This window comes from Drosophila gunungcola (genome assembly GCF_025200985.1).
Source record: "Drosophila gunungcola strain Sukarami chromosome 2R unlocalized genomic scaffold, Dgunungcola_SK_2 000020F, whole genome shotgun sequence".
NCBI classification, from domain to species: Eukaryota; Metazoa; Arthropoda; class Insecta; order Diptera; family Drosophilidae; genus Drosophila; species Drosophila gunungcola.
In genome coordinates this window covers 580,750-595,060 of record NW_026453174.1, presented here as the reverse complement: position 1 = coordinate 595,060, position 14,311 = coordinate 580,750, and the positions used below count along the sequence as shown (strand labels likewise).

Genomic DNA, 14,311 nt, shown 5'->3' with positions numbered 1-14,311 from the left:
TCTTAGTTGTATTTTTAACATCTGCTAGTCAATATTTTATAAGCACTCAAAAAGGACATATAATTTTCTTCATAAATGACAAATAAAATGTACTCCTTTCGCCAAAGGCTAAAGTTAAACTTAACTTTTTGAGTTAAAATTCTAGGAAAGTAAAAACTGAAAAATGTTTAAGCAAATTCTCAGAAATATTCAAGAGTGTAACTAAAATGTCATTCCTAGAAGCAAGCATAAACATTCTTACGAAAAATCAATTTAAATTCCATTTCTCAGAACTCATCTCAATGACAATGTCTGGCAAAGATTCTAGCAAATTGATTTTCTCCTAATCGTAAAGCAATTTAAAGTTTTCCGTCCTATTGAATTTCAAATTTCATTAGATTTTCTATTAGCATACTGTACAAAATTATGAAGTCATAATTGAGGCTATTGTTGGCTCGTTTTTGACAGGTACATTGCATATAAATGTGTGGCACAGAACCACAGACAATGACACTGCACTTGAGCTGTGTCCTGGCTGGGAAGCGCTTTTTCTTGGGAAACCGAATTTACTCCTGTCGTTCTGCCCCGTTGAAACACTTAACCCAATTTGAATTCAACAGAATGGGGGAGGTCAAGTGGGGTTGGATCGGCTGGTCTGGGTCTGGGTGAAATACTGCCAATGACACGGGCAGACCTCGATATATGGTCATGGGACATGCATAATAATTAGGCCGCCTCGAGTGCTTCTTTGTTTGAGGTCTTCCAACTGTTGAATACACGAACTGACCATCAAATTCGAGATGTGCCCATGTAGTTTGGCTAATTAAGCACACACATTTATGGTTTGCCGTTCCTTAATGAAGTCATTTGGAGCAAGGCTTTCGGTGTGCGCCGCTCTTGAACCCAAAAACCCGAAACCCACGCACAGGTGTCCCATTTCTGAACTGTTGACGTAATTGGATAGGCCAACTGACACAGAATTCCGATGAAGGATCCTGCAAACAGGTTGGTTAAGGAACAAAAACGACGCCAGTTGGTCACTCATTATCTGGATTTGGTGTCATCTGGTCTTCTCTGGTCCAGGAAATCCTCAAGGTTGTTTGGTTTCATCGTTTATATGGTTTATTTATAGCTGTTTTGATATTTGATATTAATAAAACAACGTTGATGGTGAAATTGTGGTCATTAAATGAAAGCAACATAAATTAAAAAAAATAAGCTTTTAAGTTTGATATTAGAATCTCTATGAATATACTAAATTATAAATGTAACAATAATAATGAAACTTCAGAAATAACGTTGAAAGTTTTAAGCTTTTTATTTTCAAAATACTTTTATTTTCAAGATAATTTCTTATATAAGAAAACTAACAAATAAACAACTTAGGGATTACATTTTACATTAATATATTATACTTTATAATATTTTGGAGCCTCTTAAAAGTCAGTAATAAAACCATTGAATAATTCCACCATTTGGAGACCAAAAATCGGATTCCAAATGTAAATGCAATTTGAAAGTTGGACTCAATTTCGTTGCAAGCGCAAAACTCAATTCCGCAATTTTGTAAAAGCGCAAAAATGCGGGGGGTGAAAGGTCAGGCATCCAGAGGATACTTTCCACCCACAGTGGGTGGGGGGCGTGTGTGTGTGGTTGGGTGCATTCACATTTCACCACCACCACCTGCAGATGCAGTAAAAATGACATTAAAATGAAAGTCATATGCACATGGTTAACTCGCCACGCATAGCCAAGCCGTAATCATTTTGATGGCCCTCCGGAGGGAGGATCGGGGCTTCCGTGGGTGCAACAGTTTACCATGTGGAGATGCTGGTTTGGGTGCCGGGTGCCGATGGATGGTGGCGAAATTAGTTAGCCTTAATCCCATAAAAGGGCTGCACGCTGCTACCGCTGATGATGATAATGATGATAATGATGATAGTGGCCAGCAGATAGAGACATGGACCGAAACTCGGAAAATTCCATTAGGGGAATGGGAATGGGAACGCGAATATAAATGAAAATGAAAATGTTAATGTTAATGGAAATGCCAACATAAAACAGCTGCAGCAAGAGCAACAAATATGCATATATAGCAAGGCAAATTTCCATCAACTCTTTTTATTAGAAATAAAAGAATTGCCATTTGTTTCCACTGAAATTGCTTATAAATAGGTGATGGAAAAGTTATCTATTTTTTCTAAAACGTTATCAACCTAAAAGCCCTAAAATAATTAGAGTCTAGTGCCTATTAGTGACTTTTATTTTGAGTACCTACATTGGTTTTAATTTGTATAATATTGGATTTTTTGTTAATAACTTGTGTGATGTAAGAAATATTACTTTTAATAATGTTTTAATATTAAGTAAAAAAGTTTTTACTTTTAAACTCAATTATTTTGATAATTAAAACTCAAAAGCGAAACCTCAAACACATACTTATTAACAACAAAGTTCCCTTTTTTGTTTTTCCCTGAGTGTAGCAAAACGCAAATGTGATTAATGCAAAAAAAGAAGTAAAATTGAAGTCCCCTAACAATAATCAAGTTTTCCAATTTTTATAAAATTTTATCAGCTTTACTCAACTAAACTTAGCTACCTGCTTGCCATTTAGTGGGGCACGAATATTAAAGTCAGCTGAATTTACATATTTTACGACTGTGTAGATATATAACGTCTATAACCGTCGGCGAAATGCTTGTGCAGTTTTACTTTCGTTCTCCGGCAGCTGCGGAAATTGTGAGGAAATGAAAATGGTTTAACTTTTCTTTTTCGTGTGCTCTTCGTTTCTTTTTTCTAGTTTTTCGTTTCTTTATTTTCTGTGGCCAGCCCGCACCTAAATCCTTGACTGATGGGTGGAAAATGGGGGAAAGTTGGAGGTGGGGGGGTACAGATGGTGGGCATTTTATTCAGCCTCTTATTACTTGAGCCGTGCGGGGCTATTTATAGTTTTCTCAGATGTCTGTGCAATTGCCATTCGTGTGGTTGCAGTGCGTTGAGTGAACCACCTTGACCCACTCTAATTGCAATCGCACCGCCTAATGTCTAATGTTCTCAGCCCGACGGAAAAGCAACAAAAAAGCAGTCGGCTGTCGGCTTTTGGCCGGGCCAATCAGTATGGCCACTTAAATGCCCAATTGGTTACTGAGTCGAGAGACTTTTCGCTTATGGTTTCATCGGAAAATGGGGGACGGAAACGGGGGCGTGGCAAACCTTTATTAGTTTTAAATATTTATTTGTTCCTCCAGGCCGCAGGGAAAGTTGAATATTAATGAACTTAATTGAAAAAGTTTGCCAAAAACAACAGCGAACAGGAACAATATCCTGCAGTCAAAGTGCCCTGCCAAGAATTAATTTTCGAACTGGGGCAAATGAATTGTTGCGGGCAGAAGAAGTTGTAAAATTTGCTCCACAAAATTATTCCACCGCCACAAACCAAGTCTCAATACGCAATTTGCATAATTACGTACATTTGATGGAAACTTATAAATATTTATGCTGATGCTCAAAAATTAAGCTCTTTGTTGATTTTCTAGGCGGAAAATGTAAAAAGAGCTTGGAAAATAATTCCAAAGGGGTTCAAAAAAATGGTTCAAAATTTAGTTATTCAGAGGCAGGAATATCTTTAGTTTAGCATTTTAAGTAGGAAAATTGTTGTTTTTTAAAAAAAAATATTTTTAATTACCTTTTAATTCAAAAACATAAGCAGAATAATTATTTTTAGGCTTACACAATTAAAAATTTTTTCATAGATACACAGATGCTTTAATTTTAAAGATTTTTGTTTACCAGTTTATTTGTGGCACATTAATCACAGATTACTCTACCCAACCAAACAATAACAATACGTTATCTGTTCTGACCGAAAGTGTTTTATAAGCACGTTTTTAAATGCATCAGCAATTGTGACCTCATGTCGCCTTTTTTACTGTGAATCGAAAAGACAATGCCATCGAAATCAATTTCTATAAAAATAAAGAAACCCAAGTGAAAAGTGAATTACTCGTAAATTATATTTGTCGCAGCTCGTTTTTGGGTAGCGCAGAAATTTAACATGAATCTCACGTCTGTCGTTTTCGCCGAACGACCGAACCAGACCAAAATCTCAAATTGTGCAATGTTGAATCATGAGCCGACTTGTGTTTGGGCTTGGGTTTGGTTGACTGATGGATGGATGTGGATGGGTGGGTGATGATAAAAACGGCGATGGAGGAACAGGGGCAGCGGAGGGGTAATTGCCAACCAAATGACCGACAGCCAGCAGGTGACCGTTGGCCGCAGGTCGGAATTCCATCCAATGTCGCATCTCCTCCTGAAACCCTGATGTGAGGCCCCTGACCCTCAGTTCTGAACTCTGGACACATTCTGGTGCCCTTTTGCAGTTCACAAGTTTCAGTGAATTAAATGCGGGGATAGTGGCGTGGTGAGCATCATTTTTAAGCAATTTCAATCGAAATCAGTACATTAAGCAAAACTAGTGATAACTTTCGGGGAAAACAGTAAAAACATTTATGATTTTTGTTGATTATTACACTTGTTACTCTTTGCTCTGTTTGATTGCTGCATATTTGAGTGATTTCAATTTTATGAAGTTGAAGTTGTCTAGTATATATTTTGGGAAAATAGAACAAAAACATTTTTGATTACTCTTTGCTCTATTTAACTGCTGGAATTTTTGAATGATTGTATTTTAATGACAAAGTAAGTTCGTTGTTAAATAATGTATACATATTTAAAGGCTTATAAAAGTCTTCTTAGCTTTTCTAGTACTCAAATTCATTAATCTTCTTTTTTTCTCACAGCACAAACATGTCAAGTGATTCGAGTCGAAAGATCCAGGTGCCCGATGAGCTGAAGGAGGTGCTGTTGCAGTTCTCGATCTCCTTCCTGGTGGAACAGCCACCGGATGTGATCGACTACGCCGTGGATTACTTCACCAAACTGCAGTCCGAACGTCCGAGCGGAGGCCACACAGACATAAGTACCGATGACCAACTGAGCGTCAACTCACAGGATGCCGATGGTAAGTGGAGTTTCATTTTATTTGAACTGCTTCTTTAAGCCACCGGAATGCGACGGTTTTTCATTCAAAGATTTTCCGATTGCGTGCCCTGTCAACTTTTTCTTGGCTTAAATGCCAGACTGTTTTTGCAGCTCCTTTGTTTCGCATTTGCTGCCGGCGCGAGGTGCGTGCTGTAGAATTCTTGCCAGGGATATTTTCACTTTATTCCCCAGCACTTTTTCTGTGCTTTCTGCCCAGTTTGTGTTTTATTTCCGTCATGCAATTTGCTGGGAACTGCTGCGTAGTGGCTGCAAATCACTGACGTCAGCAATGTCAGTTTGCTTCGACATATAGACAATCTGCTGCTGTAATTCCCCCCGACAATTCTGGCCAATTCTTTTTTTTTTTTGTTCTTTTTTTTGGTTATGAGCAGGACGGGGGAAATCAAGATTTATTTGGCTGGCACAAATTGAAAAGTTTCCTCGTTTCCTCGTGGAGCGGATGATTTGCCTCCTTTGGGGTTTTGGTTTCTCTCGGCACGTGTTTAGATAATTAGCCCGGGCCACGCATATGGCCATAAATCTTTGGCTCCCACAACAAGCATACAAACTACCAAATTAAATAATGATGGTGATGAAGCTTTAGCCGAGTTCAATTTGCTCCTGCTCCTGCCCCTTTTAGTTGGCCATCTCTGTCTGCGGGCTTTTGTTCACAGCTTCCTTTTGCGTGTTTATCTTCCGGTTAATCAAACACGCAGCCCTCGAGGGAGGAGGATGAGGATGAGGACGAGGGCCATGACGAGGAGGCCTTGTCAAGTGGGAGGAGGAGGAGGCTGGAGGAACGCGAAATGGGGCAAACTGCTCGTGTCATTAAAAATCTATTAATTGTGCACACAGCAGCACACCGAAGAGCTGTGCCAACTAGCAGCTGCCAATCCTTTCACTCACAGTCAGATTTTCATAGCTGTAACTAGCTTGGGGCATACAGAATGTCGATTAAGGGCCTTGAGTCCGATTTAAGAGCACAAATATTAGTGCAGAAAATTCCCGCTCATGAAAGTGTATAGAAAATGCGCCGAAATGAAGGAAAGAGGTTAAAGGTTAAAAGCCGAAAACGTAATTCAGCTTTATAAATTATAAAACATATTCATTTCGGTTGAAATGTTTCGCAACTTGAGTTACTTGCTTCAAATACGGCATTTTTTTAAGTCAACCAATTTAAATTTCCTTCTTTTTGCTTATATTTTAATTTAGGCTATTTTTTGTATATAAAAAATATAATTTTGTATTATGAAAATAGGAATTTTACACCATTTTCGATGAAATCTTTTTTATAATGCCTGTGAAATATTTTACTTTTTTAATCCAAAGTTATGCACCTTTGTCTAACTATTGATGTCTGGTTGCCTTGGCCAAGTTTAGACGCATAGGTTGACTAGTGAAGCCAGCGAAATCGCTTCAAGCTTCAACCTCAACTCGAGCGAAAGAGGCACGGGCACGCAAATAGCTGCTGGCCACGCCCACAGCCTCCTTCGCTTTTCCGCTTTTCCCCATCCCGGTTTTCCATCGATCTGTTGGTCTGTATTTTTATGCTTTGATGTCTATTTGTGGGCGGAAACCTTGCAGTTTTTGTTTAACTTTGGGCCTTAAAGTTGGTGTGACATTAATATCGCGCATACGCCGCGTAGGCCTTTGTGGCTCAATAGGGCGTCTGTGTGTGTTGTGTGCTGTGTGCCTTTCGCGCGGTGGTCAAAGGTATGCGCTGACCATGGTACATGTTATTAACGCTCCTGTTAACCACAAACTCAAACCAAGGGTAAAAACGGGAGCAACGGGTGGGCAAATGGGCAGGAGGGCTATGTTTTGCCGGACTTGCTGGGCCACTGAAGCATGCTGATGAACAGCTCGGCAGCCGCATACGCTTCATCGGGCACACAGGGCGCATGACACGCCCCGGAGGCGGTGGTGAATGCTCCAGGCGGGAGGGGGGTGTGGCACGGGGGTGTGAGTTACATTTCAACATTATTGACATGCCAGCGGCGTTCGTGGCAGGACTCTAGCTCGTTCGGTGGCAAACCTGAACGGAAATGCTGTCTCTTTTCCCCGTCCTTCCCCTTTTCCTCTCAACAAGCACCCCTCGTCAACGTCCTCCTGTTGCGCTTAATAATAATGTGTATATGAATGCTTATATGAAAAAGCTGAGGGAATGCTCATGTTAATCAAGACAAAGCAAAGTGTTGCCGCTATTTATAACGTTTCACTGAGAAAAATAAAGAGCCGAAAGAATTTTCCAAGTGCCTATGAGTGATGTTGCTTAGATATTATGAAAAGTTTTTTTTTAAATTTAATTCAAACTCTGGTTATTCAAACTAAAACAGATTGCTGTGTCAAAAAGAAATTTGAAATATATAAAATTTACCTTTAAAAATTTAGAAAAATTTTACTTTTAAAAGAATATTTTCAATTTTGTTTTAAAGAACACTATTGTATATTTAGTTTTAACAATAACATCGTTTAAATTTAAAGCATTTAATGTTATTTTTTGTACCCTCAAGGTTTGGATTTGGGCTTTTTTTAAATTTTACGAATATATTTCGATGTGCTTGTATGAAATAAATTTTAAGAGATTTCTTTGGCAACAATAAATAAAAACATATCAAAGTTACCTTTAATAAATTACAAAATGTGATTGTTTATAAAATCAATATTTCGTTGACAAGCCAAATATAGTTTCGTTTTTGACTACAATAGTATATATCAATCTTATTATAAGGTAAGCAATTTCTTTTTAGAAGCCGGAGGCGTGGCAATTTCTTTTTAGTGTTTAGCCAACAAAGCGACAGACAGCTGGCACACACATATAGGGACCTGTATAAATAGACGGCCGACAACCACTGGACCGCTTGAGTGGCGTGTTGTGCTGCCTACTTACAGGCACTATTTCCGCCTTGGTTTGACGTTTGCCTGTCATCAGCGACTGCGACTCCAGCGGACAACGAGGATGGCGTTGTGGCTGGTTGGCTGGTGATGTGGTGATGCTGTGCCTCTTGTGCCACCATTGGCACTTTCAGTCGCTCGGAGGACGTCACAAGGATAACACGCACATTGAAAACCGTCTTTCAGTCGGTTTGTCAGTCAGTTTTTTTTAGCCAGTTTGCCTGTTGGCCATTCATTCAATTTATTCAGCCTCACGTCGATATCGTCGGAAACTGTCGTCCTATATATACATATACATTTACATATATATATCTCGATCTCGTCACCATCACTCGTAGTCGTCCTAGTCGCTGTTGTCTCATTCTGCTAATGAAATTAATGCAGCCAACTTTTTATTTGCCATTCTTAATTGAATTTCCCAGCTTATTTGCCAGAGTGCATGTGTGCGTTTGTAGAGCCAAGCAACTTAGTTAATTGAAATACTTTTGGTGCATCAATTATCAAATGATATTCAAAGTTTTGCCCGTGAGAAAAAAATGTTTGAAAATGGCAGTAGTTATAAAATAAGTTTTGACTTTTGACCAACCAAATTTTGACTGGGAATATAAAAAGATTTAAATTATTAAGCTCAAATTTATAGTTATAGAACATTAACCTTTTTTTCTTTTAAAATTAAAAAAGCTTGCATTTAAGCTGTAATACATATCATGACAAATTCGATTTTCTTGCCAAACTGTATTTTTAGTGTTAAATAAGTGTTCAATTTGAATCTTATAGCATAAGTGCCGAAGACTCATAATTTGTAATAATTTGATTGACGTCGAAAACTTTTTGAGATGAAATTCATTCCAACAGATGCAAATCAAAAATTCCAAAAATCCGGAACGCAGTATTTCATTGACTAAATAATGTGATAGATACCTATCCAGTCATGCCAGGTTGGAAATTGAAAAATCTTATAAATTAGGAAATGGAAATTTTTCAGATTGATAGACATTTGCGAATCTTCTTCTAATTACCAGATTGTAAACCGAAAGTCTCAACAGACCTTGCACACGAGGCTGTAATAAAGACCAGAGCAGAGCGCGGAGGCAATTGCTGTCCAAGATTCTGGACGTGGGCATCTGTGCTGCTGCTTATGCCCACACACAGTGCAAACAGACGACGGGTATACATATATATTTAGGGCTTGGATAAATACTTGTCTGGAGGGTAACATAGACGTGCACTTGGCTCGTCTTGGCTTACAATTTTTGTGGCTTTAGTTGAGGGGAAAACTCGGTAGGGGGGAAATCCAGAATGCGTGCCTGTGTAACAGTGGGTAATTGCATCATTAGGTTTACACTCTAACTGGCAACTTGACACGACTGCGAGTTGAAAACTGCGGGCTGCAGTGAGAACATTCTGCCAAATTCGAATCCAAAACCGAATCCCACAACCAAACTATGTGATTTTGCTATCGAAGAACAGATATACAAACATTTGCGACTGACTTTCTGAAGGCTTCGCCAAACATTCGAGTGCATAAATATTTATTACGCATACGCAGCGTGTGACGGGAAAGCCAAGCGCTCGGTGTTTGCGCTGGATTTGTTTTGTGTTTTTTTTTGCGTCGCTACAAAAACACTCACCTTGGGTTACATACACACACCCATCAACATTTCTATACACACACTTATTTTTTTCTAGTTATTTTTAAACGTGTTCATGCCTAACTGGTTTTTATTTTCGCGCTCGTTGCAACCGATTTGAAATCGTAACTAAATTCGGAAACACGCACAAAAAGCAGCGCGCTGCAATTGAAAATGTCCACTCAGATGTCTGGTAATTTATTGGCTGGTGAGTTGAGCTTCGCTTGGCCGAAGCAAAAACCGAATTTCGTTGACCAAAAATTAAAACATATAGACAAAAACAAATGCTGCTCACTTAAGGTGTTGGTTCGGCTTGAATGTATAATTACAGCAATTGATTTTGCGGTCATGTGAACCCGAATAAACATTTAAATATCATTTAAATATATTAATAATAGAGCAGGAAAACAAACGATGAGTCTGGTTTGTCTCACTGGCCTGACACATATCTGATGGAAATCTCAGCTGGACAACGACTCATAATTATGCAATTTTAATTGTCGGAAACGCAATCTACGAGAAGGCTATAAGACTGTTGCACACAACGAAAAAGTTCTTAATCAGCTGAGTTTTCAATTTAAAAAAGGCAACGTTTTTAAACTGATAAATATTAAAATATTACCAATGTTTTTCTTGACTGAATGTGTTAACTAAAAGCATATTTTTTACAGTTTATTATTAGTAGTACTATTTTTCTTTAAACATACAATAATATAAAATCAAAAGTTAATCACTGTTTATACAGTCAATTAAAGCAAGAACCACACTTTTTTCCAGTGTTGAATTCTAGAACATTTGAATTTTTGCACATTCTGACAGAGTTGCTCGTACATGGTACCAAATGCCATTGGATTATGCTGCCTCTCGTTGATATGTGAGCGCTCATCTGCGTTTTCATTTGAACTGCAATTGTGGCCCAGCAGGAGATGTGCCAGAGCAGCAAATTCCACTCAGATGGCATCGTTTAGATATTAGGGTATTATTTAATCATCTAGAAAAGTCGTTGCAGTTGAGAGTTTCGCCTTCACATGATTAGTTGGCCTCTAATAGACCCATAACACATGACTGATTAATGGTTTCAATTTATATTATTTCAGCGGAACCACCAATGGTGGCCAGCTCGCGCCGCAAATCAGTTTTCGCCGAGGCCTACGATCCGGAGGCGGATGACGACGACGATGGTGCCACCGCCGTGTTCCCCAAGACAGACGAACAGCGGGCCCGACTGGTGGAGTCGGTGAAGAACGTCCTCCTCTTCCGATCCCTCGAAAAGGAGCAGGTTCGTCGCCTCCACATTCACTACATAAATCATAAGTCTCAGAAAAGGGAAGGAGTGCCACACACGCATCAACGTTTTAACCCGAATAAATGTCTGCCTGCGGTTTCCCTTTTACGCGGGATTATCCCCCATCAGGCAGGCTTCGGTTCTGGCTCCTCCTTCACCCATCTCCCCCGGAAAATCATCCCCTTGTAACTGATTTGTTTTCGCAGATGAACCAAGTCCTGGATGCCATGTTCGAGCGGAAGGTTCAGCCGGGCGACTATATCATCCGCCAGGGCGACGACGGCGATAACTTTTATGTTATTGAATCGTAAGTAAAACAAAACAAATTTCCAATCAAGCTTTATGAATAATGCACATATTCTGTTTAGCCAAAAGTTAGCTAGAAGTTTGAGTAACTTTTCGTGATTTACTATAGGGTGTCTAACTGAACACAACATATTCAATTAGGCAAAATATTAACTTTCGGAAATTAGCTACACATACAAGTAGAATAATTGTTGACATTTTAATACAAAATATATTATTTTTTATAAGCTCATAGGGAATACAAAATAAATTACGTTTTGATTAAGCTATTTCAGTAACATTTGCATTCAGATTAGCCAATACCGCAATGAAGAAAATATCAATTATAAATGCTTATAAAATAAATTATTTGAATTAACACGGTTTTTAGTTCCTTTTATTTTATTTGTCATATTTTTCGCGCAATAATATTTATATTTTTTTAGCTTAAAATTTTCCCTTAGAAAAGAACACCTCAAAGCCTAAACCAAACAATTTCCCACATTATTTAAAGTATATTAAGCGTTTTATAATGAACGCAAAGAAGTATTACCGCATAATTACTCATGCGGAACAGCGAACCTCATTCATTTATGTGCAGCTTAATTAATATGTATTTGAATGGGAATTAGTGTTTGGTGTGGCAATTAATAGGCATTTACATATTGATGAGAGCACACTCATTCATCAATTATAAATTGCATTGAACTAAAGTGCATTTTTCGTGCGAGTATGTCTCTGGTCTCTTAACACCCCTCCACCCCATTTTCCGTATTCCCGCAGTGGCGTCTACAAAGTCTATATTAATGACAAGCACATTAACACCTACAATCACACTGGACTTTTCGGTGAATTAGCGCTGCTCTACAACATGCCCAGGTATGCGACCCATTCGTATTTGATCGATTCATTATGCCAAATTTTCCGCGCTGTCTGAGCCACAATTACAATGTGCTAATGGCTGTATATACATATATAGACGTGTCTCTAATGTTCAACTTAAATATATCTAGAGCGGCCACCGTGCAGGCGGAAACAAATGGTCTACTTTGGGCCATGGATCGCCAGACCTTCCGACGCATCCTGTTGAAGTCGGCCTTCAGGAAGAGGAAAATGTACGAGGAGCTGTTGAACAGCGTGCCCATGCTGAAGGCCTTGCAGGTGGGCTATTTTCCACCCCACTCCCACTTCTTACCCCAATCGATTTTATATATCTAACTCTTGTGCTTCAGAACTACGAACGCATGAATCTGGCGGATGCTTTGGTTTCAAAGAGCTACGACAATGGCGAGCGCATCATCAAGCAGGGTAAGTGCTTGACAAAGGTACAGCGGAGCTTCCTTAAGGCCAATTAAGGTTCCTTACATTTAACTTTGCGCATTTTCTATGAAAATTTTAAAGCATTTTTTGAAGTGGAGGGCAATAACAAACCAAAATGAACCGAAAATGGTTTATAAAAATAAATTTAATTTATTAATAACTATTCAAAGACTAGAAACTAGAACCCAACAGGATTAAAATTCTTTAATTAACAATTATAAATTCCACTTTAATACAAACATATTTAATAATTTGTTAGATAACCAGCCACTCTGCATACATATTTAATAATGGTTTTTAGGTGGGATAATAGATTAGGTTAAACGTTTGATTTAATTGGAAATTCGATGAACCATTGGTAAAGAAAAACAAACCTACATTTTAAACTGTACAAATATAAATCGCTTAAATTGTTGAACTATGTAGGGGCATATTTTGGCACTCCGTAAAAAACACTCACTCTTTTATCCATTTGGGAATTCTCTAATAGCATCCATTTTTTCCTCAATCCCCAGGCGATGCCGCCGATGGCATGTACTTCATCGAGGAGGGCACCGTGTCCGTGCGCATGGACCAGGACGACACCGAGGTGGAGATCTCGCAGCTGGGCAAGGGCCAGTACTTTGGCGAGCTGGCGCTGGTGACACATCGACCCCGAGCCGCCTCCGTCTACGCCACGGGCGGAGTTGTCAAGCTAGCATGTGAGTGTCCCGTGTCCCGCGTCCAGTGTCCACTGTCCACTGTCCAGTGTCCAGTGCCCAGTGCCCAGGGTTCTGGCTAGAAGGAATGGTGGCTACACGGAAAGCGTTTCAGTCGATCCATGCCCCGCTTGACCTAATCCCTAATGCTTTTGTTTATTTGTTCTTTGTCCCCCATCCACATTTCCCTGTCCACCGCTCCCTCGTGTATGTCGTTTGTGTGCTGTGTGTGTGTGTAGTCTTGGATGTTGTTTGCTTCGAACGCCTCATGGGAAAGTGCAGTGGGGGCATCGAGCGTAGCATTAGTGGGTATCGCTATCTGGAAGAGGATCTGCGCGAATACTTTGGCCATTTGCAACTCAATTAGTAGAAGTAGTAGTAGTCCGTAGTAGAAGTAGTTTTAGTTCCTATGGTAGACTAAAACCCATTTTCACGACCTCATTTTGCTTGGTTTAATTAAGAATTAAATAAGAGCTAGGAGAACCCAACTAAACGGTTATGAAAGCATTTTTCCAGCGCTATAATATGAACGTGACTATGAATTTCGTTTTGTTAATACTAAAATCACCTAGAAAATGAGTTTTGTTTAGTTATTTAATGACTTTTATATAATGAGGTCATGAAAATGGGTTTTTATTTATTCAATTTGAACTGACTTAAGCCCGAAACTCCGTCCAGTCCTAGACGCCGAGGCCTTTGAACGCATCATGGGCTTCCTGACCGATGTACTCAAGCGCAATATAGTGATCTATGAGCAAATGTTCACCGACATGGCCCGCCGCAATACGAATTTGTGAACGAACTAGTTTAAAATGTTTATACTTTTGTAGGTTGTAATTTTTCTAAATTTTCCAGTGTGCAAAGCAGTTTTTCGAATTTGATACATTGCTCTTCCAAATTCTGAATTTAAAAGTTATAAGAAGTAATAATAAAATATAGACTTATTCTGACACACACGCATACATGAGTATATGTTAGGGGCAAAACCCGCACCATCCCCAAAATAAAACCCACAGCACTATGAAATATGAATGTCTGAAGCTGACACAGGCATCTAAAGGTTAATGGACCGGTAAGGAAAGGATATGTAGATGATATTAAGGGGCCTGTGGTGATCAAGGAATGAGTTTTAATGGATTTGGTTATGTGTTCGCTAAACTGTTCTTAATTAAGTA

At 39.1% G+C, this 14,311-nt stretch overlaps 1 protein-coding gene across 4 annotated transcripts in view; it reads left to right on the top strand.

Moving 5' to 3' along the window:
- LOC128256585 (cAMP-dependent protein kinase type II regulatory subunit) overlaps positions 1–14,311 on the top strand; it is a 30,127-nt gene that overhangs the window by 12,981 nt on the left and 2,835 nt on the right. Inside the window, exons 2-9 of one of the 4 annotated variants that reach the window (XM_052987057.1) lie at positions 4,782–5,002; positions 10,646–10,827; positions 11,040–11,140; positions 11,902–11,997; positions 12,132–12,279; positions 12,351–12,426; positions 12,954–13,139; positions 13,815–14,090. In XM_052987057.1, the coding sequence (XP_052843017.1) occupies positions 4,789–5,002; positions 10,646–10,827; positions 11,040–11,140; positions 11,902–11,997; positions 12,132–12,279; positions 12,351–12,426; positions 12,954–13,139; positions 13,815–13,933 (1,122 nt within the window). In that variant the 5' untranslated portion in view covers positions 4,782–4,788 and the 3' untranslated portion in view covers positions 13,934–14,090. The other 3 variants (XM_052987056.1, XM_052987055.1, XM_052987058.1) reach the window with 3 other exon arrangements.